Source organism: Netta rufina (genome assembly GCF_964035555.1).
Source record: "Netta rufina genome assembly, chromosome: 4".
In the NCBI taxonomy this organism is placed as follows: Eukaryota; Metazoa; Chordata; class Aves; order Anseriformes; family Anatidae; genus Netta; species Netta rufina.
This window is the reverse complement of record NC_140127.1, coordinates 50,446,197-50,472,492: the sequence shown is the minus strand read 5'-3', so window position 1 is coordinate 50,472,492 and position 26,296 is coordinate 50,446,197. Positions and strand designations below refer to the sequence as shown.

The following is a 26,296-nucleotide window of genomic DNA, read 5'->3' as shown; positions in this document are numbered from 1 at the left end:
ATATCAAAAACATTATAGTAAAATAAATTTACAGTAGACTCATTATAAACAGCAATATTTATGATTTGTTTTTCCCTATAGATTTGAACTAACTGATACACCAAGTTCTGTGGTAAAAGCTATCACATTCACTCAGATTTTTATGAGATTCTCTGCATTGTTTTCAACAATGAAATGGTATTAGGACCTCTGGAAAAAAATCCAGAAGGCTTTCTTTCACTAAACAGTTGACCAAAGCAAAACTATCACAGAAAGTTCAGCTGAAAGGAAATTTTCCTTATGAGACCACGTGATCCATTCCCCTACCCCAAAATAAGATCAACTATATCTAAATTACCTCTGACAGCTATTTGTTTACCCTGCTTATAAAAATGTCTAATGATGGAGATTCCTCAGCATTTCTAGGCAATGCATTCCAGGATTTACAGTTAGCAATTTTGTTCTAAATCTCCCTACCTGTCATTTTAGCTTATTACTTGTATCTTATTCCCCCTGGAAATAGAGAACAGTTTATTCCTTGCTTCTTTGAAACAGCCTTGTACATATTTGAAGGCTCCCATACCTCCTTCACCCTGATTGACCACGTAGAGTTTTCAGCCTTTCTTCACAGAGCATGATTTCTAGGTTTCTGGTCATTCCCGGTGACCTCATCTGGACTTTCCCCATCTAGTCCAAATCCCACACAAGATGAACAGAACAGAGGGATTACACCAAATGTTTATGTACAGACGTTTAGATGTAGAGCTTAGGGATATGGTTTAGTGGAGGGCTGTTAGCGTTAGGTTGGAGGTTGGACTCGATGACCTTGAGGTCTCTTCCAACCTAGAAAATTCTGTGATTCTGTGATTCTGTGATAAACATTCCTGACTATATACATAAATACCATGTTTGCTTTTCCTATAGCAGTAAGGTGTTGTTTCCTTATCTTCATCTTCTGAGCCACAATACTTCCTAGTCCCTTCTTTACAGTATTCCTGTCTTGCCAACCATTCTCCATTCTCCATTCAATGTGTCCTACACGTACTGTCTTGAACTGTCTTGAAATCATTGGCATGATTTCAGGCTATTTCTCCAGTCTGTCAAGAAATTCTAATTTCAGATTCTAGTCCTGCCCTCCAAAATGCTTTCAGATCCCCCCAGCTTGATACTGAATGAGAAGTTAGTAAGCATACTCTTACTCCATCATCTGACTGACCCATGACAACACTAACATCACAGACAGATGTGTCTAGCTCAACACCATGTTATTAAGGTGTGACAATGAATCATCAGTCTCTTTTTTCATCTTTGTCCATATCCCATTATTTATTTCAAAAGTCATTTCACATAATGATGTACTTTTAACTTTCATGCTAAGTGAATTTGACATATGTTATTGATAAATACAGGTTGTCTGTCATTAAGACCTTGTATTATTCCTTATATTATACTTCTGTAATTATTTGTTAATAATTGCAGCAAGCCAGCTAGTTTCTAAATCTCCTCTTTTTTCATTTTTCATGAAAGATGGCACATTCATGAAATTCATGAGTTTTCAGCCTTGTAAAGCCATTTTCTACAACTTCTCAAAGCTACTGGCTAACATTTAACAATCCTAATGCAGATCTGCCATATTCACGTATCTTAAATTCTCTTGAACACATTCCAGCAGACCCAGCTACTTTGACGAGCAGCGTATGATCTGTTATTTCCTTACTTTAGCCCTAATTCTCAATGCTTTGCTATCATAGAAACATTTTAATATATTTTATTGAGGTTATTTGTTTTATTTTGCCTTTTTAAATATATGTATGTATATATTCCTAGGTTTTATGATTCTTTTTCTACATACTTACACTGTTCTTCTGTACTGATTATTGTAAGTCTGAACTACACTTCCACTGTCTAGAATTCCTCTCTCAGGTCACTGTACAGCTTGTATCAGATAACTAAGTCTTGTTGCTTCAGAAAAGTTGTCTGCTAGATTAACAAAAGGGCAAATAATACTCCAAAATATATAATTACTTTAATCTAAGAAGTTTCCTTTAATCTAAGGCAATGTCCATAAACATTATTTGAAGATGCAACTACAAAATTAGTCACTTAAAAAATCAGAAAGTTGAGACATTTTAATTTGACAAAAAACATCTACCCAAATGGGAAATTCTAACTTACATTTTACTAATTTTTCAAATTTCATTTTTTAAAAGTCTAATTAAAGTTCCTTTAATAAATTTAATGTCAAGTTATGGATTCCCTTACATGTACTTCAGAGAGGGAGAGAGGGATTTTTTTTTTAATTTAATAAGAAAACAAAAGCCAGTTTGTCTTGTACATTATAAAGTTTCTTGCAGTGGGGAAAAGTAATGTTTAGGGTCATTTCATTACAAAAGTTATGCAATGAAAATATTAAAGAAATAATAGGTTTCAAAGTATTCTAGCTTGCTAATTGCCGATCACTGTGGTCAGACAAATATTATAGTATAGTTTATACTGAAACACAAGGAACATTATAATTTGCATACTAAATTACAATTAAAAATGATAATTAAAAGAAAAAAAAAAAGAAAAACAGAAACCAGGGACTAATTTTAGGTTATGAAACTAATATTCTGTTCATAATTAAAAGCAACATAAATCAGGATACTTCTGCACAACAATGGTTTTACTACCTCATTTTCCCTATTTCATTATGCAAATTTATATCATGTACTAAAAAGTTTAGAATTAAGTATAATCCATAACTGGGCTCCTTCTATCTTCAAAGTAACAGTAACATTCTTCTGTTCAGCTTCTATTGGTTTTAGATGCATGTGACAACAGGCTTGAAAAAGGAAGCCTTGTGTTGTTCCAGAAGGTAATGAATAACATGTGTATGGGCACTAATATAAAACAAATTAGGCCTTTTTCAGAGCTAGAACAGCATCTGTTTCCTGTCTGTACAGATTTAATATCTGTGTAGTTTTAAACTCAGCAAATTTGATTTGAAAGCCCCAGGGAAAAAAAATAAAAAATGTTTATTATAATGTCATTTGTACAAGCTGGGACATAACATAGTTTGGAAAAAGTATTTGTGATCAACCATTAAAATAACAACCTTTCTATGGCTGACAGTATCCACATATCTTTTTATTTTTTTTAGTCAGCACTAATAACAATTACCTTTTTACTTAAAGAAGGAAAAGTATCCAATCATGCAGACAACAAGTGTTATAAGAGGCAAGAGGCAAGTGACCATATTATTAATATGGTCTTGAAGCAATCATTACAATTTGCAAAGAATTATTAGTTTGAAATTTCTTCAAAAAAGCCTTCTCTAAATAACTTTATATATTGCAAAATACATATGTATGTGACAGATGAGACATAAACTATCAGATATAGACGAATACATCTCTAATATGCTGCTTAAAGTCTATGTATAACTGCATTTTAACATTGTTTTAATAATTTTGAGCAGTGATGAACCAAGTCTTCCATGTCAACTACAACTTGTAATGTTATTTTCAGTAAATCTTATTCGGTAATTATTTGTTGTTTCTCTTAATAAAATAAATGTAATCTAAAGAAATCTCTATATTGTTAAACCTCTAAAAAGAGGACACACTGCAGACAGGGACAATGTAAATATATTCAAGGTAGGTCAAGCACATTATATATTCTATTGAGAGAATATTAATTTCAAATCGATTAGCATGTTCCAATACTTCATTCTCTGCATTTTATTTCCTAAATGTCATGTTTATTCTTGGAGAAAATAAAGTAGGTTAAATTCAAAAAATTTAATTTTCTACTGTGGATAGGACAGAAACATTCAATTTTTTGTTTCTGTGATGTTTTAAGCATATAAGACATTACATACACTCTACTTCCTTAATTCCTGATACAGAAATAATTATAAAGTAATTAGAGAACATAGTAATTCAGGTGATGAAAAAAAGGGATTATTGCTCCAGCAGCTTGACTACATATATATGAGCAAATGTTATTAGAGAATGGTGTACGAAAGAGATAGGATGAGAAAGCATTCAGAGGGGAAAAAAGCCAGGCAGGAGCAAGAGATCAGAAAAAGGAGCTACCTGTTTCCGTGGATCACCAGTGGTGCAGCCTCCAGGAAAAGGTAGCAGAGCTTACTGCAGATTTTTATGAACAACTCACTTGGTAAACAGCTATGATTTTATGATGATACAGCTATACTAGACCAGGCAGATCAGTTAAAATTCTCCTGTACTCTACTGGGTACAAGCTGCTGAAGTTTATCATTATGACATTTGCTATCATAATCATCCTAGTGCAAAAAAGAAAGAGAAACTATTCCACTCAAATGCCATAAAGTAACCAAACAATTCCACTAACTTCTCATTTTGTCAATTTTTAGATCTGAGCAGGCCATGTTTTTATCATCACCATTTCATTAACAATAAAGCAGACCTCAGAATATGTGAAAAGGGCTTTCTTCAACTAAATATCAAGACAAGTCTCTGAACATAACAATATTCTGAACAAGCACAGTATGCATATCTTCAGCAACACAGTCTCTAGCACACACCATGTGCTAGTGTATGTAACCAATATAGCTAATGTTGACCTGAGAAAATGATGGCAATTGTTGCTTTGTTCTCTGTGGTAGCAGGAAAACCAATTGCCAGAGACATGCTCTACTGTACATAAAAGTGGGACTCAGTCTATGAACAAAATCATCTGGCCTGAGATGAACAGATTGTTTTTATCAGGTGACATAACAGTTCTCTCAGGCTGTAAGCTTTACAAAACCAAAGATTTGAACTCTACAAACAGTTCCCCTTAGGCTCTTAGCATTATAAACAGAAGTTCACTTTGCATATAACACTCATTTTGCACTAGAGGAAAACAAAAGAACTGTTAAGAACGTGCGTTGCATAATTTGAGCAACAGTCACCATCAGTCCAAAGCCTTTCACGCAATTCTTGGAACTTGCAATTTTTTTTTTTTGTGATGTTGCATCACACATCACACAACACATTGCATGTGCTGTGTTGTGTAAAACCAACATTAAAAAAAAAAAAAAAAAAAAAAAAAGACACCAGCATATGTGGAATTACAATTGGTTGACAGCCAGGAAAACAGTTTGAGTTTTGTATAAGAGTCAGAACAGCATTACCTTTAATGTTGCTTCAGATACCATGCTTATGCTTCCCAAACAAACAAACAGCTTGTTATTTTGTCAAATCTGTTACAACTATCAGCTAAATTAATCTAACTTTAATTGCTGTCATTAAATTATCTTCATTTTTTTTTCAGATCAATATTGGCTGAAGAATTAAAGATATCTACAAGTTGTTAGAAAGACATTATTTTCATATTTTAAACATGACAACATTATATAGCAATTGAGGTTTGTCATTTGGGAAAACACCAGACACAGCTATGAACAATATGTTGCAGAGTTATATAGAAAATAAAAATACCATATGATACCATTCATTGCAATTCCAGGTCTGAGTTATTAATAAGTCTCAACTTTGAACTGTTTTTCTCTAAGAATAAAAAGAGATCTACTAAATCAAGTATAATCACAAGTCATTATTAAATAAATTTGCATAGCCACACAACTGGTGGTTTCTGCACTGTGGCACAATATGGACAATTTTTTTTACATTCACATCTTTAATTTGCTGAAATGAAATATTTCGTATTGGGAATAACTGAAGTAAAACATTGCTTAAAATATGTTATCTTCATTAAGATAGATAGGTAGGTAGGTAGGTAGGTAGGTAGGTAGATAGATAGATAGATAGATAGATAGATAGATAGATAAAAAGGATTGACCAAAATTTCTTTGGTCTGTATTTGTGCTCTACATAACATGCAGTCCAATTTACCTGCAACCTTAGTGGCAACTGGAAATAACTTATTAAATACACCAGTGGTATCAACATCATATTCAGCCTTTCTTGCCATCTTAAGTCAAATAAATAATGCAGAACGTAATAGCAAACAGGTGAAATCTATGGCATTAGATCTGATTTTACACTGATATGAATTATTATTATTATTGTTAATGTAGTATTAAATCTTGTCCCTTTACTACATAGACAAATATTCTGGGACATGTTCACTGAACCCTCATGCAATGTTAAAAGAAGAGTTAAATAACTATATTTACTCACTCCTTTATGACATTAGTTTTGGTGTATGCATTACAACCTATGTTTTTCTTACTGATCTTCTTCAAAACTAATCCACTGTATTTTCAGCAGTGCCAGCTCCCACAAACACAGAGAACAGCTAAGGAAATCAAGCTTCAGATGACTGACAAAATCAGGCACAAAGAAAGGGAAAGACAAACATTACTTTGGTTTTCTGAGCTATCAGAAGGAAGAATTAAAATTGAATATTAAAATCAGACTGAAGCTATAGACTTCATATCTGAAATTAAAATTCACACTGCACTTCACATAATCACCTATCACCAAAAAGAATTTGTAGAAAAATTATTATTAGTCTTCCCCTTTTAGAAAATGGATCTGTGAGATTTAAGAAATATTTGCCTCTGATACATTTATTCGAAGTGATGGGGTTGATAATTACTTCTGTTAACAAGTCTCACTAAAGAAGCAGGAAAATGTAAGTTTCAACTGATGATAATTTCATCCTAGACAAACCTTGGTAAAAAAGGAAGGGATCAGAGGTCTTGAGATAATTTAATACCTTTTTCATTTTCCTAACAGCAACCATTATAAGAAAATGAAGAATATTTTATATTAAGGTTTTGAGACCAAGATATCAATAAACAAATAAATAAAACTTGACTGATATAAAGATTATCAGCTTATTTTTAGATAACAAAGTAGTTCCAAAAGCAATTGACTGTTTTTGAAGGTACCAAAGGAGCTTAAGCTTATTAGGAAGTTACATGAAGGAAAAGCATAAAGATAATATCAACGTTATTTAGATATACTAAATCAGTTAGAGCAATACAGAATTAGAATTACTGTGTGTTAGAATGGCGGGTACTCTGTTCAGTGCAGGTGGTCTTGAATTCAGGGGCATCTGTTAGAAATGATGTTAAGCACCCATGCAGTGCAAGGTAATAATGCAGACTAGGTTAAGTGCAGACACTGTAAAGGGTCTTTATCCTCCTTTGTTTTCTGAGAAAGGTACAAAGAATAAGATTGAATGTCAATTTACATAGTGATAAAAGCCGGATAGAAAAGAGATTTCTTAATCCGATTTATGATCAGACACTGGCAAAAGATATCCTTCTATACCATCAGGCTTGTCTTAGTAGAAGATAGCTTTGGATGTCAAGCAGATGATAGTGTGCATGCAATAAGAAAGATGCATACATGTATATTTTTTCCCCCAAGATCCACACAGAAAACACTATCATTTCCAAATCTCTGTTCAAGGACACCTAAATTAAATATATCTGGTTGCCTATCTCACTGTATTTATTACAGAACCCAGAGAAACTTTCCTTTCTTTCATAAGACAATTCTGCATTAATTCTTTAGGGAGATACAGAGTAACACACTTCCAGACAATTCTGAGCCTTGGAAATAACTGCAAGTTCATGACAAGACATTATCTTTTCAACAGACTCTTTTAACAATCATGCAGTGCTTACAAAATGGTGAAAGTGCCTAGATTTTAGCCAGCTTTTGTTTCTGACATATTTCATGACATGACAAAATTCCACTATTCTTTTCCTTATATTAAGTATTTCCACACTAGGTCTACCATTGCATGGGTCACAGGGATCAATGATCATTCACATTTAACTTAATCACTCCCATTGGACTAAGAAATTCATCAGTGCTACAAACTACTGACCTTACCCTAAACCCATTTGATTGCAGGCCAGTTGACTCAAATTTTCTTGCCACTCATCAGCACAAACATGGTTATCAGCAGCTGACCTGTGAATGGTCAGAAACATCAAGGAATTCATGTTTTTAGACAGGGTAACTGTGAAGAAAAAGAAAAATAACTTTACTATTAATTCACATGATTATTTTTATATATGGCACACTGAAAACCCAAAGATACGTACTCCCAATACACTGGCATTTTTGCTGACTTTATATTCTCAATAGCTCTGTGACTTAAAATCAAGGCAACCATGGCTGTGAAAATCTTGATAACAATGAACAGGATGAGACACTAAACAAAGACATCTTGAAGGTAGAATAAACCAGGATACTCTTAACTCACAAGTACAGGTTAACATGGGTTTATGAAAGCCTTAATCTTGTTAAATGATATTTTACCTGACAAAGAGCTCAGCTGAAATTACTAAAGAAGCTTGAGGGATAAGTGCTGCTTGACATAGGAGTGATACCATCATTTGATTCTCAGTAATATGCATTGTGCCTGTTAACAATATGGGGCTCTAATTCAATAAATGAAAAACAGCTACTTTTTACAAGAAAAATTATGACCATTACTTCTCTCTTGTTTAAAAGAGTGTGAACTGTTCTTATCACACATAATAAGTATCTCATAATGGCCCAAAATGCATAAGTAGGAATTTACATCCCTTTCCTTTCTAGGATTCCTCAAAAGATTGTGGGATGCCTTTTTCCCCCAAGGTATGTGGTTTTAGGTAAACTGTTCTAACTTTTGCCTGGAGAGTAATAATCTTAATGCAGCCATTAAGCATTTCTGCTATATGCTGAAGATGCTTTTGCTTCCCTCCTCTTTTTCCCAAGAAAAATATGCATTCATCTTAGATTATAACTTTTCAGACATGAAATTCTAGAGCTTTTCTTCATTCTCGTATAGCTTTTATTAAATTTTATTGTATATTAATGCTAATGATAAATATTTTAAAATGCTTATACGATTTACTTCAATATGAATACAAAATTTATGTGCTTCTATAAGCCATGGCATACCTTCTTTCTATATTTAAAGCAACACACAAAACATCTCAAAACTTAGTAATATAAACTACTGTCATGTACACAAATAATTGTTAACTAAGTGAAATTTTAGAGTTACTAGTTTCCAATATGCTTCTTTTCAGTTTTGTTGTTGTTGTTGCTTTATTGAAATTCACCTTAATTTTTATGTAAAGAAAAATGCTTGGAGAGTTCTACACATAAAAGCATGAGGCCTACTATCTATATGGTCAGCACTGGCAGGTTACATTATTCTACGGATCTCTAAACAAGGCAAAGGGACCTGCAAGTAATATCTTCTCATAATTTCTTCTTCTGCACCATTGCATTTAGTTGGAATGTCACACTGAATTTCGTGAGTACAGAATCAGGGCTTAGAAGTTTTGTCCAAATTGTTATCTGTCCACAGCACTTTCCAGATTTTATAAGTCATTTTGAAGTTATCTGCCTTGTCACTTCTCTTATATCTTTCTGGGACACCTAACACCGAGCTTTTCCTTTCTTTTTTGCCCACTTTCTTGCATGCTTCATCAACTTCAACCCAGTCTCTCCTGGTAAAAAAGGAGAAATTCTCCACCACTGCAATTATATTCTAAATCAAATCACCATTAATAATACCATCACCCAAATATCAATTCCAGTCAGAGTGCACCACAACAGAAACTTACCACAGTCCCATTCATCAGAGCTGTCACTGCAGTCTGCTTGTCCATCACACCAGAGCTCACGTGGCACGCATTCATGGTTGGCACACTCGAGCTCATGCTCCTCACAAAATGCTGCAAGGAAGAAGAATGCAGTTCACACTGAGAAAGAGATGATCAGCATGAAATGCACATTGAGACTGGAAAAAAAAGAAGAAAAAAAAAAAAGTGAAGGAGGGAGAAGGTAGATCAGATTTACAGAGGAAGCGAAACATATTTGTGACAAAACTCAGGATAGACACCACCACATAGTTGCAGACAGCACCACTACCCAAAGGGGAGGAAAGATGTCTGGAAACAGCAAGATCTGTGGTGTATGTTCCAAATGATTTTTATTTACTTAATATTTTTTGTGGTCTTGTCATACAAAAGTAGTCTAAGCCTCTCACAAGCTTTAAGTGAAAATATGGTGTTCCTTGCTTCCTAGTGTCCCGATTTTTATTTTTTTTTTATTATTTATTCATGTTCTTTGAAAAAGTTATTTTACAGTAATGCAAATATATTTCCTTTAATCCAAAGCAACTCTGCATTCACTTTCAGATTCTATTTGCCATCTAAAATTGTGGGATTATTTTTAAGCCCATTTGAGACATGAGATGTACATTCAGACATCCTCCAGTGTATGCCTGGTTGCCAGCTGGCAGCGTTGGACAGGGACTTCCTGAACCTCCATCCAGTGCAGGAACCACAAGTACTTAGATCTTGAAGTGACTTTAAGCTTTCCTCCAAACACAGCAAATCCTCTCCTAAAAGGCAAGTGTTTAGCATTACAGCACCTTCCTCACTAATACACTTCTCTCCAGCTTCTATGTAAACCTCATCACCAGGGAATTTTGAGCTGGGGAAAGGAGAGGAAGAGAGTGCATGGAAGAAAGATGCATTCAGCTGTGCCTACGTCTGGCTGTTGTATAGTCTATATAGCCATACAAACCAAGCATTTCTTTGCAACACTAGTGCAAAAAAAAAGTAATCCACAGTAAAAGTCATATAGGTATAACCACCGATGCTTCCTATTGTGATATAAGTGATCTTTACTGTGAGAAAAGTATGTTAAAGACTGTGAAGCACTATTGAACTCATAAAAGATATATGTGCTATGCAGCTGAAGTCTCCCAGCTTTCCTGAGACAGCATGGCTTGGTTCTTTGGTCTATGGGGTTTCTCACCGTCTAGGTCAAAAAGCACCAAGAACTACAGAGCTTACGTCAATTTTCACATGAAATCCAGAAAAAAAAAAAAAAAAAAAAAGAAAAAGTAGTGATGTGCTTTCTATAAGAGATGATTAGTTGTGTATATCCTGGTTGGAAATGGTAGAGGTCTTAAAACCTCCTTCCATTTTTTAGATGGTAGCACACAGACCGCTTAGAAGACAACTGGCATAATCTTCACAGTGGACAGCAAATTAAGAAAAGTTCTGTGAGCTGCCTTTTCTCAAAGAAAAGGAGCCTCGTATCCAGTGATATATCCTCATTGTCAGTCATTTTGGCAAATATATTCATCTGCTCCACATAGCACATAAAATATGCCCACCATTCTATCTCTGTCAACAGAACTCCAGAGGCTCAGGGACAATTTTTTGTTTGCTTGCTTTTCTTTTTTTTTTTTTTTTTTCTTTTTTCTTTTTTGTAAAATTATGTTTTAAAATCCCAGCAAAAGTTCTGAAATACTAGGATCACCAAGAAAAGTAAAATTTTGACTTTCAACCAACTTTACCAAGCATCTCTTCTTACTTGTGTAGGCTGAATCTCAACTCAGCGTGCTTTTCCCAGTTTCTGTCTTTGAGAAAACACTATCTGGTTTTCTCAAAAGAAGAGAATTCAGGGTACCACTAATATAGTCATGAAAGTGAAGCTAACATTTCACAGCACGCGCTCCTGGCTTCATGTGCCGAGTGGGAGCCTGCAAAGCAGCTGCTATTCACAGGTATTCCAGCTCTTTTCACCCCAGGAGTCAGCTGTGGTTTGGAAAAAGACAGGGCAGCTCCAGCAGATCCCAAAAATGTGATCAGCACTTTACAGGATTAACAAACTGCATAAACCCTTACAGCAGTTCTTTTCATCCATCATGTCAGGGCAGTCTGGGAAACCATCACAGATCATCGTGTGTTTGATGCACATCTTCTTCAAAGGACATTCCCAAAGACCCCTTTCTCCACAGCCTGGTGGTAGAGAATCACAGTTTTGAAATATTTGCATGCAATATAAAATCAACTGTTTTGTTCCTCCTTAATAATCTTGAAACATCCAAAATAGTTGTGCTATTAACTTTAGAAGTTACCAAGAATAGTTACTAATGAAGAAATGAAAGTAAGATCGTCACAGTGCATACTTGTTAAATGGGTATAAAAATACATCACACTTCAATGCTTTTCAAAGAGTAATCCATATTGTGCTACATGTGCTATAAATAAAGATTTAGGCATTAGCTCAGTTTTCTCAAGCACCATAAACCACCACTCCCCAAATGCATTTACTAATAAATGTAAATGCAAACATATACAAATTAAGTGGAAATGGAAAGGCATTTTCATTCGATACATAAACATTTATAATCCTGAAGTCTGTGGCATGTCCTTTAAAAGCATACTACATGAAGTAGTGTAGAAATATGTACTTTTGGTAGTGCTGATACAGAAACTAATGCAGATCACAATGAAAGGTAGAGAGATACTCCAAGTTCTGAGCGTTAACATTTTTCTTGATTCCATAATCTGTGACTAAGCCAGTTTTAAAATAATAGAAAGCCCCTATAGATGTATAAATCTTCCAGAGTCATTGTTATGCTGGGAACACAACTTTATTGCCTCTTCAAAGTCCTGCAAACCAGCCTCATTTATTTCAAGAGGAATATTTATAAAACTGTGTCAAAGCACTTTGACAATAAAATTCCTGTTTGTTAACTAGATGAAATTAAGAATGGCCTAACATATCTTTTAGGAAAAAAAAAAAAAAATTTCTCTCATCTTAATTCTTTACTTGTTTTTATCAACTAATAAAGCATGCTGCTGATACCAGTTTGAAGTACAGAATATTCTGATGTACTAATGTCAATGTCCTGCACATCTGACACTCAGATTTTAGAGGAGGCCATAAAAACTCCTAAGTAAAATGCCTAAGTATGTTTCCTAAATAAATAAATATTTTTATTATTATTTTTTTTAAAAAAAAAAAAGGTTTGATTGCCTTGTTTGGCCTGTTCTGCAGCTGACAGTAATAGCTTTCATTTTAATCCAAGCTCAAATTCAGGTGACAGCCCTGATGCCCACACAGAAATAGTTTGGATCTCTGCTCACACAGTGTATTTGAAGCAGCACCTCTATTTTCTTGGATCTGGAACAGCAGCAGCACATATCAGCATTTGGTAAGTGATAAATTGTTTCAAAGTGTTATTTTAGAAGTGATTATTTTACAAACATGAACCAGAGAATCACTACTAGCTCATATGATTACTAGAAAAATCTAATCAGGTTTAACTGTAACTGGATGTATGGAGAGCTTAATTTGTTTAGAATATATAAACCATGTGGAAAAAAACAAACAAACAAAAAAAAACATTAAACACAGAGAAAAAACAGTCTTGAACCCATGAAACTAACTCCACATGATCAAAGAACTTTCTTAGGCATGGCCATTTTCCAGGTCTCCTTCTGGACAGTATTTCTGATAATCATTAATGAAAAATTAATTGAAACCAAACAAAACCTTTACTCTAATAAAGAACAAAGGATGTCAGTAATGTTAGGAACTTGATATGAAAATAAAATAAAAAAGCTTTGAAAAAAATCTCATTTTAAACCTTGCAATTTTTTAGCTGAAGTGTTTACAATTAATTAAATTTTTATTTGCTTTTTCCCTTCATCACACATTATAGTTTTATATTGTGAAATGTTCCATTACACTCCAAAGTTCATCTTTGAGGGCAACATAGGCAAACACAGAGACAACTCCCTGGGAAAAATTAATTACTTACAGAATTCAGTGTTCAAATATACTGTTTTGTTGGAGGAAGGCCATCTACCATTTATTCTTATTGCTCCTCCATATATTTGGATAACATACATTTTTAAATTTAATTATAATGAAATGGAAATGAAAATGGAGGTCAGAAAACTCATCCATATTTACATTACTCACATCCATATTTACAGTACTCCCATCTCAAAAGTATGTTTTGACAAGAGATAGGGTTTCACATTATTAAGACCACCACGCTTTTTTCTCACAGTGCAGACAGGGGTTGCAGCCCTACTCATGGCCCAAATATACCTTACTCCCTTTGGATGGTTCTATCTTACATTTTTGGAAACAATAGCTTGATTATCCAAATACTGCAGTTGGTCTCCGCCAGCCTCTTCCTCTCTTCACTGTGAAACCTAATGGAGCTTTGACTGTCCTTTAAAGATGCTTCAATATTTTTAATTTGTTTGCTGACTGTTATTTAATAACATAAAACAATTTCAAAGGATAAAGCTCAGAAAATGCAGGCTTGTCATTGTTCAACAATGTTCAACAAACCTTGTTCAACAGGTTTTTATTTTGTCCTGCACACATGGAATATAAATGAGTCAGAAACTGTTACTTCTGGAGCTCTACAAGGACTGCCTGTTCTTCAGCACCAGCATTACCCCTGGTCAATGTAATGTCACTGACAACTGTAATTACCTAGCAGATAGAGCTTTCCATATTTATAGAAGCTGATAAGAATTCTGCTGATTGCTACTGACATTCTGTCTAGACTATAGAGACAGACAGAGATCTACTGGAAAAATTAATGTTATATTTTAGAGCAGTATTTCACATGTTAATGTCTAGGAGAATAAAATTATCCTAAAAGACACGTGGTAATTAGTGTTCTAAAGAGTTAAAACAGGTGGCTATAAATAATGTTTTGTTGGGAGGACATTCAAGACAATTGATTGAAAAGGTTATCAACTCTGAAAGTCACCTTGATCATCAGCTCTGCCCTTGTAATCCAAAATGACCTAGAATTAAACCATATTTTACAATCTTTTTTTTTTTTTTCCTTCCTTTAGCAGGGGTGAGGGTGGAGGGTGAATTGAATGAAGAGCAGACAGAATGCAATCTTGATTTGAAACCTCCCAGAGAATGAGAATACATCACTCCTTACTGACAAATAATGCCTCGATTACTCCAATCATTAAAACAACCTGCTCCTAAAGAAAAAGTAGAACTTCATAGAGATGACAAGCTTGAATTTTAATCTGGCTTCAGCTTTCAGCTGTTGGATCTTATTTTAATGTTTGTGCAGCAGAGTGAAAAATCTTTCATTGCTGCAATTTTGTTGCCCCCTTAATTACTTCCATCACCTTTTAACCTGTTCTCTGTTAAAACAGGTTGTACACATTAGCCCTACACACCTAGAACATTCCAATCCTTTACTTGTATTCATGCATCATCTCTAAATCCTTTATAATGATTTATAATTATTCCTTTTGCCTCTAGTGATAAAAGGACAACATGCAGAATTCCACAGAGCCCATACCCTAGACACATAAGGAAACTGTACAAACTCCCTTCTCTTTCTCAGAATATTCCTGCCAGCACATACAAAGACATATAGTGACCAAGAGATTTGTTGGTTATTCTCAAGCTCAAGACATCTCCTTAAGTTGAGAGTCAACAGCTTCTCTACCATAAATTAGCTCTGAAATGTACTGGAGAATAAATTTTGTGGCTACCACTTTATACTTGTACTGATTGCTAGAGGTTGACCAGAATTCACTTCGCTAAGCACAGACCTTCTGTTAATGAGAACGTTACTGTGTATACATTTAAAATTACATCAACAAATTCAAGATTTAAACTGCCAGACAGCCACATTCTAGCTCATTAGAACCTCCACCAATACAAAAATCAATCAATCAATCAATCTGCAGCATTTTTTATCTTGATTAATAAATAAATACTCAAACATCCTGGAACACAGTTAGCAGAATCTCAGTAATCAAATATCATAAATTGTATTGACATTAATCAAGAATAATTCTTGCTAAAGTATTTTTACTGCCACTAGTCTTAAAAAAAAAAATCACTTTCAATTACATTTTTCTGGTAGAAAATCAAGCTTATTCCACAGGCTGTCATGCTATGGCTGAATTAACTGAAGAAAATCAACATATTTTCTAATGCTTCAACTACTGTTTGTTTGGAGAGTACCCTCCCCTTATTTACCACAGCTGTCTTCATCACTATCATCCTCACAGTCGGCTTGACCATCACATCTCCTGGATGCAAGGACACACCTCCCAGAACGGCATTTGAAGTGACTGGGTGAGCATTCTGCCAATAACAAGGAAAGAGAGAAACAAGACTCCATAAACTGAAAGGTTAATTGTCATGAGCACTTATTTATCACTGAGACAAGAATAGAAGCCTTTTGAAACACTAAATTGGAACTGTGTAGCAGATAAGACTGTTCTTAACAATTGCACTGTGAATGGGGTGCAACATTTCCCAGAGCTCTGCCTCACATGTTACCCTCTGTCATATTTTAAAACTATGACAGATTACCAACATAAAATGTTTAGACTGTGGATGTGCATTTTCTAGCAACCTTTTTCACTCCTGTGGTGTTGCATGAAGCAGAAATAGATCATCATTTAAGAATAACATAATGAAAACAACTAAATTTACACTGCGTGCTGTCTTGGCCGGCAGTATTCAGCACTGATTGAAAGAGAAGTTGAATAATTCAGCACATTGTAATAACTCTGTCAATTATAGATTAATTTGGAAAATCATCAATAGTTTGTAATCATTAATATTTTTATGTTCTTAAGATTCTTAGTATCTTTTGTTATATATGTTTATTCAGAAATATTTCTATAAGATTTTAAATTTCGCAGGGAAGACTGACTCTAACCAGCAGTGTTAATTAGTAGAAATCTGCCATTGAATCAACATAACTTTTTAGTAGTAAGTGTGTCAAACCCAAAGACAATTCTGATAAGACCCCGTTATTAGTTACACTGTTTCTAAAAGAACACTAACAACATCTCCTTTATCATTCATTTTCCAGGATTATCTAGTTCAATGCTAGGATGAACAAAAAGTAATGAGTCGACCAAGTAGGCAGATTCTGTCTAGTTAAAGTGAAAATTTTTGAAATTCTTTTTTTTTTTTTTTTTTTTTTAAATAAGTGAACAGAATTTAACTCTAAAAATTGAATATACTAGTCCTGTATACTGTAGTATATTTAAAATATCAGCATTATATGTTAGGTTTCAAAGCCAAATGATCTAACAACACAGGCAGGAAGACCGAAAGACATTTTATAACACAGAAAATTAAATCACATTATATTTCTTTATCTCACCTTGTTGTGTCAAGAATTTGCTTTTATGTTCCTAAATACTCCTTAATAATAATATTCCTTTTCATTAGCCCTTCGCTGTAGAAGGAAATTATTTCATTGTCTCTCAGAGTGCCATGACAGAGGATTTCATTACTATGGTATCATACATCTTATTAAACTTTCAAAATTATGTAAGTGCACATGCACTTTGCTTGAAGAAATGGTACTTATTGCTGCATATGCTTCAGTGGCTTCTCAGAATGCTTCACTATGCTTTAGCAATATACCTTCACTCAAAGAACTACAGACCAATTAGCTTTCATTCATTGCTTTCTCTAAGAAAGATCAAAAGAAAAATTGTGGAAAGATTATCATCACCGCACAGGTGACTGGGAGAAAAAGAATAAGAACTAAACATGATCAGTACATTGTGGGCAGTCTAGTACACACTATTTTAATATTTTCCCAGAAAATTTACTGGCATTTTTGGCAAGGGAAAAAAAAAAAAAAAAAAGACATCATAATCCTCAGACCTCACATTAGATGACCAGTGGCAGAAGAAAAAGTACAGCCAGCCTCTTTAACCAAAGAACACGTATAATCATTTAAGGTAATTCCATTATTTTGTTCCATGTTGATACCCACAATGAGTAGGAGTATGGTTGAACTCAAGAAACAGCAGTTTGTCAGTTGCTGCTGAAGCTGGTTTGGCACAGATCTCTTAAAATACATAAATCACCAAACAACAACAAAAATGAATTAACAATAGCTGGCAAAGACACTAACATCAAAATATTTTTCTCAAAGATGTCATGGGGCTCAGCTATTCCCTTTTTTTAGTTTTTACAATTGTCAAGAGTTTACCTCCTGTTGGAAAAGCATCATTATATAATCTAGATTGGTTAAAAAAAGTGAAGTAAAAGCACTAAACGCAAGCAAAACGTAGGTGTGCTAATAGCACCAAATCTCAAACACTGACTTTCAAAGATTGAGAGTAATTGATCCTTTCTTCAAATAGATTTCTTTTTCTAGAAAAAAATAATCCTCTTATATGCAAACTGTAGGTGTCAAAACACTCTGCAATCTGATTTGGAATCATTCTCACAGTTACTTGACAAAAAAAGTCACCCTACGTGGCATATTATAATTTAAAGTGGAGGTATGAAAACAAAAACAAACAAAACACAAGTCAGTGTCATTGGGAACACAATTAATCTTTAATTTCCTGTTATGTGTATTTGTAGGAGTTACCTTCTACACCTTCATCTGGTGTTAGACAAGTTTGGTTGTCTGAGTTCTCATCTGGAAACTGAGTGCAGTCAGTGTCCTCCGGCCACTGCAGACCTACAATCCCAAGCACAGACTCACAGCGTTCCTTAGACTGTACACATAATGTCCTGAGGAGACAAAGTGGAATTAAACAAAATAGCTGAATAAAAGCCTTAGAAATTCCCAGGTATTGAGAGCTAATAATCCTAGCCAAAGTTATAGATGGAAATAAAGGAAAAATCAGTTAATCAGGTATTTATATATCTGATTAATCTTTATAGTTAATAAAGATATATTGTTACTGTTGAAACATGAGTTTAAATTACAGTATACAAACTATTATCTGAATTACAATAACCAAATATAACTACTTATACCTATCCTCTTGTCCATAAGGACAACAGAAAACCTTTTCTAAGAAACACTAACTGTCCTCCCTCAGGAAGGAACAAACAAACAAGCCAAACACATTTTGTACCTATAAAATTCTACTTCTTCTGATAATGCTACCTCAGAAACCACTGCACTATGCACATCATTCAAAGAGCAGTATAGTGTTGAAAAAAGTTTTGTCTCTGACATTTTAAGAACTATAAGAACAAGCAGTTTCTGACTATTTTGGCTGTATTTTAGACACCCACAGCAAACCCTGTAATGTTTCTCCTGTAATGTTTCTCCATATACTCCTGGTCAGACATTTCTGGAGATGTGGTTCCAGAAAGACAAAATATTTAAACCCACAAGCAAAAAAAGTGAAGAACTCCCCTCTGATTTTCCCTGTGGGAAATTATTGTCAGTTAGAGCAACAGAAGCTTCTATCACACCTAGAAAAAGACAGGAATATAGTCCTTCTTTTGGATATTTATTTTCTTACCACCAAAACAAAAGTAGTTGAGCCCATCTATACTTATGCCTCAAAATACTTACTGTCAAAGTATTGTCATGAATATACCTCAAATTTACAAATCAAAAACACATAATAGGATATTCCCTATATAGTTTAACCAGTATTTTAAACATTTAGCAACTACTTTTACCTGGAATCATTGCCGATATGCTGCTCAATCCAAGTCTTCTATTTGTGGTATTTTGAAGTCCTGTTTGTTTCAGCTGCCTCTTATTTTGAGAGTTCGATAGAATCACTATTAATAGTATCACCTTAACCAGCTATGGTATCAGTTTCAAATGTTGCTTTTCATTTTTATGGAATATTAACTATGCAATATAGGAATAAGATCCTCAACATCCTTTTTGTCTCTCCCCCCAAGCAGAAACATACATTTCTGCTGTATAAGATTTGATAATATAAGATTTAATATTAATATTAATTTATCATAATTAATATTAATTATTAATATTAATAAGTTTTAATCATATAAGATTTCATATACTTCCTTATCAACCATTCTCATATATGTATATCTATTATATTTGTTTTATCTGGCCTGTAGCTCTTTCAATTAATTTGAAATGAATCATTTTCTGGTTTGGCCCCCATGAATAATTTGAGCAATTTCTATATTTCCTATAGAAATATTTCCTATGAGTAGCTCACTTTTACCTATTTGAAGGTTATGATGCCTCTCCATAGCCCTGTCTTGTCTCTATACTCAGCAAGTCATTCAATTGTACCTTTTAGATCATATCTTCTAAACCTATAATCGCACACTTTCTCCTACTAGTTCAAAGAAAGTTCTCTTTTGTTCTTACATGTTAAAAAAAATATTCAGCTGCAGAATCCTACCTATTTCTATTTTATTTTCAGTTTGTCACTTTTTTTTTTTTCAGTTGTGTCACTTTCAGCTTGCCTTTTATCTAAGTTGATTAACTATTCCAGATCTTTCTTCTAGGAACAAAATATCCCTTAATGGAAGGAATTTTATTACACTCGTCATTTTCCTTAGATATTTTGACCAGTGGGCCTTTTTAATTTATTTTCTTTCCTGCAGTAAGCTTCAAGAAATGGAGTGACCAAACCTAGCATGCAGATCTATTTAGGATCAATTAAAGGATCTTTTTTATCCTCATGAGAAAACCACGCATTATTATTCTCCTCAAATTTATTTTTTTTACATGATTACATGAAGGAGAGTCAATGTTTTCCTGCACCAGATTATTCACCATCGAGCTGAGCAGCTAGAAGTAAGACCTCAGTGCTGCACTACATTGTGACTGTTGTGTATTTTATTTACCGCATACTCTGCAGTGCAGAAAACATCAGTTTACTTGCAACTAAAGCACGATGTTCTTAGTCTGTTGGTACTTTCTAAACACAGAGTACAGGGTAAATTCTATTAGGATTTCCACCTGAAATGAGACACAGTGGACTAAAAAGAAAAGGTTGATATGAATGAATTGATATTGATTAACTATGCTACAGTTACATGACTGTGTCTTTCCTTTTAGATCCTCTTCAATATCAAAAACGTTGACTCACACCATTTTATAACTTAAAGTTTCTGAATGGCAGCATTTTTTATTTGCAGATTACAAAAACCAAAACCAAGATTATTATGATTAATATGTTTAAAAAATAAAAATAAATTACTAGCTGAAATGTCCAAGCCAGTTTTGTCTTTCATGTGTTCTCTTTACATTTAAATCCCTGGTCAAAGATGACCCTTTCCAAAAGCTATTGCAAGCCATCAAGTTGTCAAGCTGTGGTGAAAGAGTAATGCCTATCCAAAGGCACATAGAAGTCTATTGCAATACTATTGGGAAAAAATTACAATTGGAAGAGCAACTGGTAATTTTATTGTTTTAAAATCTTTCTCACATTCCCATACTGAGTCTCACAGTTAGGATATCAGAATACTGAGGACATGGCTAACAAGTTTTTATTTACTTTTTAGTCAAAACTCATCTCAGACAAACTGTGATGGCTGTGTTACTGTCTATGAATAAAGCTAATTGTTTTAATTCTTGCTATCAATTAACAAGAACACACACCACAAAGCAGAGAAATCACATGCTTCTTGGTAGGAGTAAAGAATAGAAAATTAAGATAAAAATGTAGCATAGAATTGTGCAACTTTCTGCAAGTTAACTAAAATATTTCTTTGTCCTCCCAATTCAAATAGAATAATGTGATGCCTAAATTGATGCCAAAGCATAAGGGGCATGAAATTTGACCAGCATAATTCTTCATATATATCTGTCACTTTTTTGTAACAACAAAGTCAGCTGGAGACTTCTCAGATACACAGGTAGTGTAATTTCTATTATTAGAGGCTACCATGACAAGGAAAGCATTTACTGAAACATCTGATCCTCCCAAAATAAGGAATACTGACAGACCTATTGGAATGTCATGAGACAGTATTTCCAGATTCTGCAAGATGCTGAGCAGTTTCAAGTCATGGCAAAGATAGCTTGTCATTATAAGGATACAAGAATTTATGAGCTTATTCCACATATGTTAAACTCCATAGTTTCAAAAGGAACCTAGGACACACTTAGCTTCAAAGATTATTTCACCAGACCTGGACTAATATTACCAATGCCTTCTAAGAGGTATTGCTCAGAATTTGAAAACACACTTGATAGATCAACTTAATAACAGCAGGTTCAGTTCTTTCAAAAAAATCTCTTCATCTGTGCTCCTTACTTAGAATAAACTTGGAAGACCTTCATAACTAATGAAAATAAAGCATGACGTAATAGCATGTCATAATAACTAATAACAGAAAGACAAGGGGAAGCCTTACAAAAATGGGGACAGATGTTTTATACAGATGAAGTAGAAATTAAATCATTGAGTAACACCTCCTAGAACAAAAAGGACAGTGTGCCAGTATTGAAAATAATAATAATAATCTAAAACATCTCTGATAGGCACATTTGTATAATGGATACACAATTATAACATGAATTTTCAGTTCCTGGTTGGAAAGTGCATTTTCACTTCAAAAGCTTAGTGCAGAAAAACTGCATTAGCTGAGCTCCATTTCATATTTACAGAAAATACAAATACATCCAGTTCAACTCAATTAACTACAGCTATCCTTGAACAAGACGGCAGTTGTTTTGTAAAGGCAGCAGCAGATTATATTTTGAGTACAGAAACTGTAAAGAAACTGAGTTTCTCACTCAGTATATTCTGTACTCAGAATATAACATTCTGCCTTCTAGGATCTTCAAACTGTAGTTAAGTAGATTTATATTTATATATCAAATATTTTTTTCTGCCCTACATTTACCAGTTACCTCAGAGTCTATAGGTATTATGAGTCTATTTGTTATAACTTCTAAAATATTTTTACACTTTTACATTATCTGTGTCTGAAAGTATTCCTAAAACATAATTGTAAATCAAATTAATTATGCTTCCTTATATTATTTTATTACTTCTTTTATACCACCGAGGAACACAAAGTACTACAGATCTCAGTAAGGCCTCTACAAGGTATCCCTTCCTCATAAAGTCACTCTCAACTTGTAACATAACATAAGACCAAAACATATAAACAGTTATAAAAGTAAAGCTTTGAATCCTAGAATTTAAAAATTTATGTTGTATATTCAACGTGATCTAAACGTGATATTAGTCCTGATTTGAACCAGAAGTCGGGACTTCCAGAGAGGGACTGCAGACTAAATTTACTATGGTTTCTATGAGTTCCTCTTCATTTTTCTGTTCAATTCCTTAAAGTTGAAGATTGTTGTTATAGTTTATCTGTATTTCTATATCTATATACTTTCTTAAATTTGTTAGCTAGATATGTAACTAGCTGCTGAAGCCTGCAAGTTAATTTTTGTCCTTTTACATTAAAGAAAGACCATTTTTTTTTATATGTTATACTGCTTTCTTAAAATGAATAATAATAAAAATATAGACTTGGTTTTCAAACAAGCAAATGCAAAACAGAGCTTGCACTCTAACTTCACACTATCTTATATGTGATATTCTAACTTCTCTTGTATGTCTGTATGGGAGAATTAATCTATATATTAATAAATTTCCTTGTGACTCAATTTCAGTTTGCATTAAGAAGTATATCACTGGACTAGGAAAGGTTATATATTTGTCAACCAATGCTACATGGTAGGTAACTTTAAGACATGCATTATTATTTTCAGTGCAGTTTTCTTTTAATGCAGTTTTCTTTCAATGCCATAGGTGTTAATTGCACAATACTTTCAGGGCAGGGCAGACCCAAGAAAAGAGAGAGAAACACAGCATAACAAGGGTCTAGCTGGCAATAGCTCGAAGAGCTCTGCCTGCTAATAAGGTTTATTAACTCTCCTAACCTTCCATGACAGCTGCTGCCAAAGCCACAATATTTACAGAATAGATCTCTTTTGAACAGACATGGGCATAACCCTTAGAAGTGCAGTGATGTTAATTGATGACGATGGTAGAAAAGTTAATCTGATAAACAGAAAGCATAAGATAGTTTATAATAAAGAATGATCTGGCAAAACTGTAACATATGCTTTATGACACTCCAATTTAGAAAGGTAATTATGCATCAAAATCTTAGATTTTGTTAATATTATTTGGCTATGGCTTTGCATAAATAAATGACATATAAATGCAAAAAAAAAAAAATATTTAAAAAGCTTATGTTCCAATTCAAATTAATTAATTAATCCTATGTTTAAACACCCTTTATAGTGTTGCAATTCTAATCAAACAAACAATGGAAAATGCTTCATATAAGTACCCCATCCGTGCATTTTGAAAATTAATAGAACTGATATTCCTCTCCTTGTTTTGAGAAACTAGACACACATGTAATAAACTGCATTTAACGCTTTTGTAAAATATGATTCTCTAGCTCTTGATATGAAATTTCAAAACAAAATCTCTGGCATTTTCAGTGAAGGCAGAAAATTGAGAAAAATGAATATGATAGACATAGTCAGTTAAGAATTAAATTAAGTATCATATAGTACCTGCAAGGTGGGATCCGATGATTTGTATTGGGGTCACATTTTGGTACTAAGATTGTACAGGCAAAAAACATAAGGTACTTGTAGCAGTTGGTCTGAACCAAGGCTGGGAAGAGAGAAGATTCCCAGCTGACAGAGGCTTCCTTCTGAGTCCTGTGGCCCAGGTAGTTTGGGTAACTAGTGTAGTTGTAAGGCAAGTTCATACAGAGTTCCAGAGTAATTGGTTCGCACTGACCTTTCACAAAAATAAATAAATAAATAAAATTTAAAAAATTATATTTTTCCAAATCTGAAGTCAGAAATATTTTTTCCATTTTCCATTGCTATAGAAAACAATGTACAGAATTTATCTTCAATTTAGATTGAAATTCAATTTAGTACTGAGACTGATATGACATTTACTTCACATTCCATTTCTAAATGAAATTTAATTTTACTTACTTTTAAAACATGAGAAAAGTTTCCTTGAAAAATGTGTACTATTCAAAAAGGCATTTGTTATCAAAAGACTGTATATATTTGCTTACTCTGGAAGAAAATGCATCTTAACATGATTAATATTCTCCACCAGACAGCTGCTAATATCATTTGCCAGCACAGTGTGTGATCCAATGAGCTGGTTCTTTGAGAGGAAGTTGAAAGAAGATCCAACAGTCAGTCGTTCAGCTGATCAGCAGAATTGGCCAGTATTTCTTGGACTGACATTCACTATTATAATCTCAGTATTTACCTCTCTAATGTGAGGAACATGATGCTCATTTTGGATACAGCTCTTCCCCTCTGCTAAATTCTTGCATACTGCCAATACTAAACTATTTCTGTTGTCTCAAACTACTTAGTCTCAGCTTTGGAGTGAATGAAATTGTTCAAAGACATCATTCTTCAACAGTTCTACTCATACAGCACCCATTTTCTTCATGATGAATTTCACAGTACCATAGAATATCCTGAGCTGGAAGTGACCCAGCACTACTCAGATCAGTTCCTTTTTGTGTTTTGATTTTTCCCCAGTAAACATATTTTCTTGATGTGTACATACTTATTATATGTTCACCAGTTTTTCCATGATAAAACCCAAGTGAACATGAAACTATATGCAATACTCTAGGTGCTTTTATAACACAATATTATTCAAGACTAAAGGGGAGAAATATACAAATGTTTCTCTCTTTTGTTATGCCTCATGTTTGTAGTGGCTAAGGTGAATTCTAGAAGAAAATCTAGTAGGATAGGTCTTCACATATTCTCAATATCATTACAATTTTCACACTGTGTTTAGAAAGCTTCTATCACATTATGTGCAAGTATCATTATAGGTTTGAAAAGAATAACCTTGAATCTTACACGCAATCTCCCACATCACCAATCAGTGTAACAAACAGAACATATACTACAGGTGAACATCTGACTGAATTTAAGTACCCCAAATATTAATCTTTCCTTCTGATATCTATCCTTATGGTTCCAGAGATATTGCTGCTCTATGGATAGTATATACATGTATAAGTACAATTTAATGGTGGGAAATGAGGGATAGAATCCATTGCATGTTACCCTAACTAACCAAGATATGCCCATTTTTAATATCTCCATGCTTTTATTATTGCCCTATCCTGCTCCACCTGCTATACAGGAATTAGTTCCAAACAGTAGCATCATAGATTATACAAGATATGAGGATGTATTGTCTACCCACAGCAAATCTGAGATCTCCCAGCTACAGTTTAGACAGAATTCAGTGGGACATTTTGCTGAATCACAGAATGGCTGAAGTTGGAAGGGACCTCTGGAGGCCATCTGGGCCAACCCCCAGCTCAAGCAGGTCCACCTAAAACTGTTTTTGCCAGGACCATGTCCAGGTCGCTTTTGAATATCTCCAAGGATGAAGACTGCACAACCTCCCTGGGAAGGGAGGGCAACCTGTTCCAGTTACCCACACAGTCAGAAATAGTTTCTTGATGTTCAGACAGAACTTCCTGTGTTTCAGTTTGTGCCCATTGCCTCTTGTCCTGTCACTGGATACAACTGGAAAGAGTCTGGATCTGTTGTCTTTATACACACACAGACCTTCAGATATTTGTTCTGTTATTCTAAATATGTTCTAACTGCATTACAAAGCCAGCCTAAACCGATTTGAAATTATCACATATGGAGAACATCCATTATATTCAACATGTATAACATGAGAAATGTGTCCTATTCTTAGCCAGGAATTTTCCAGCAAAAGATTTATCTGGGTCAGAAGATGCTG

At 34.0% G+C, this 26,296-nt stretch overlaps 1 protein-coding gene across 1 annotated transcript in view; it reads right to left on the bottom strand.

Annotated features, from left to right (window-relative positions):
• Positions 1 to 26,296, bottom strand: part of CORIN (corin, serine peptidase) — a gene marked incomplete at both ends in the record, with an annotated part of 129,314 nt that overhangs the window by 13,334 nt on the left and 89,684 nt on the right. The window contains 6 exons of the mRNA XM_084286071.1: positions 7,800 to 7,929; positions 9,533 to 9,643; positions 11,612 to 11,725; positions 15,759 to 15,866; positions 18,133 to 18,278; positions 24,049 to 24,280. Of these exons, the coding sequence (XP_084142197.1) occupies positions 7,800 to 7,929; positions 9,533 to 9,643; positions 11,612 to 11,725; positions 15,759 to 15,866; positions 18,133 to 18,278; positions 24,049 to 24,280 (841 nt within the window). The remainder of the gene's footprint in view (positions 1 to 7,799; positions 7,930 to 9,532; positions 9,644 to 11,611; positions 11,726 to 15,758; positions 15,867 to 18,132; positions 18,279 to 24,048; positions 24,281 to 26,296) is intronic.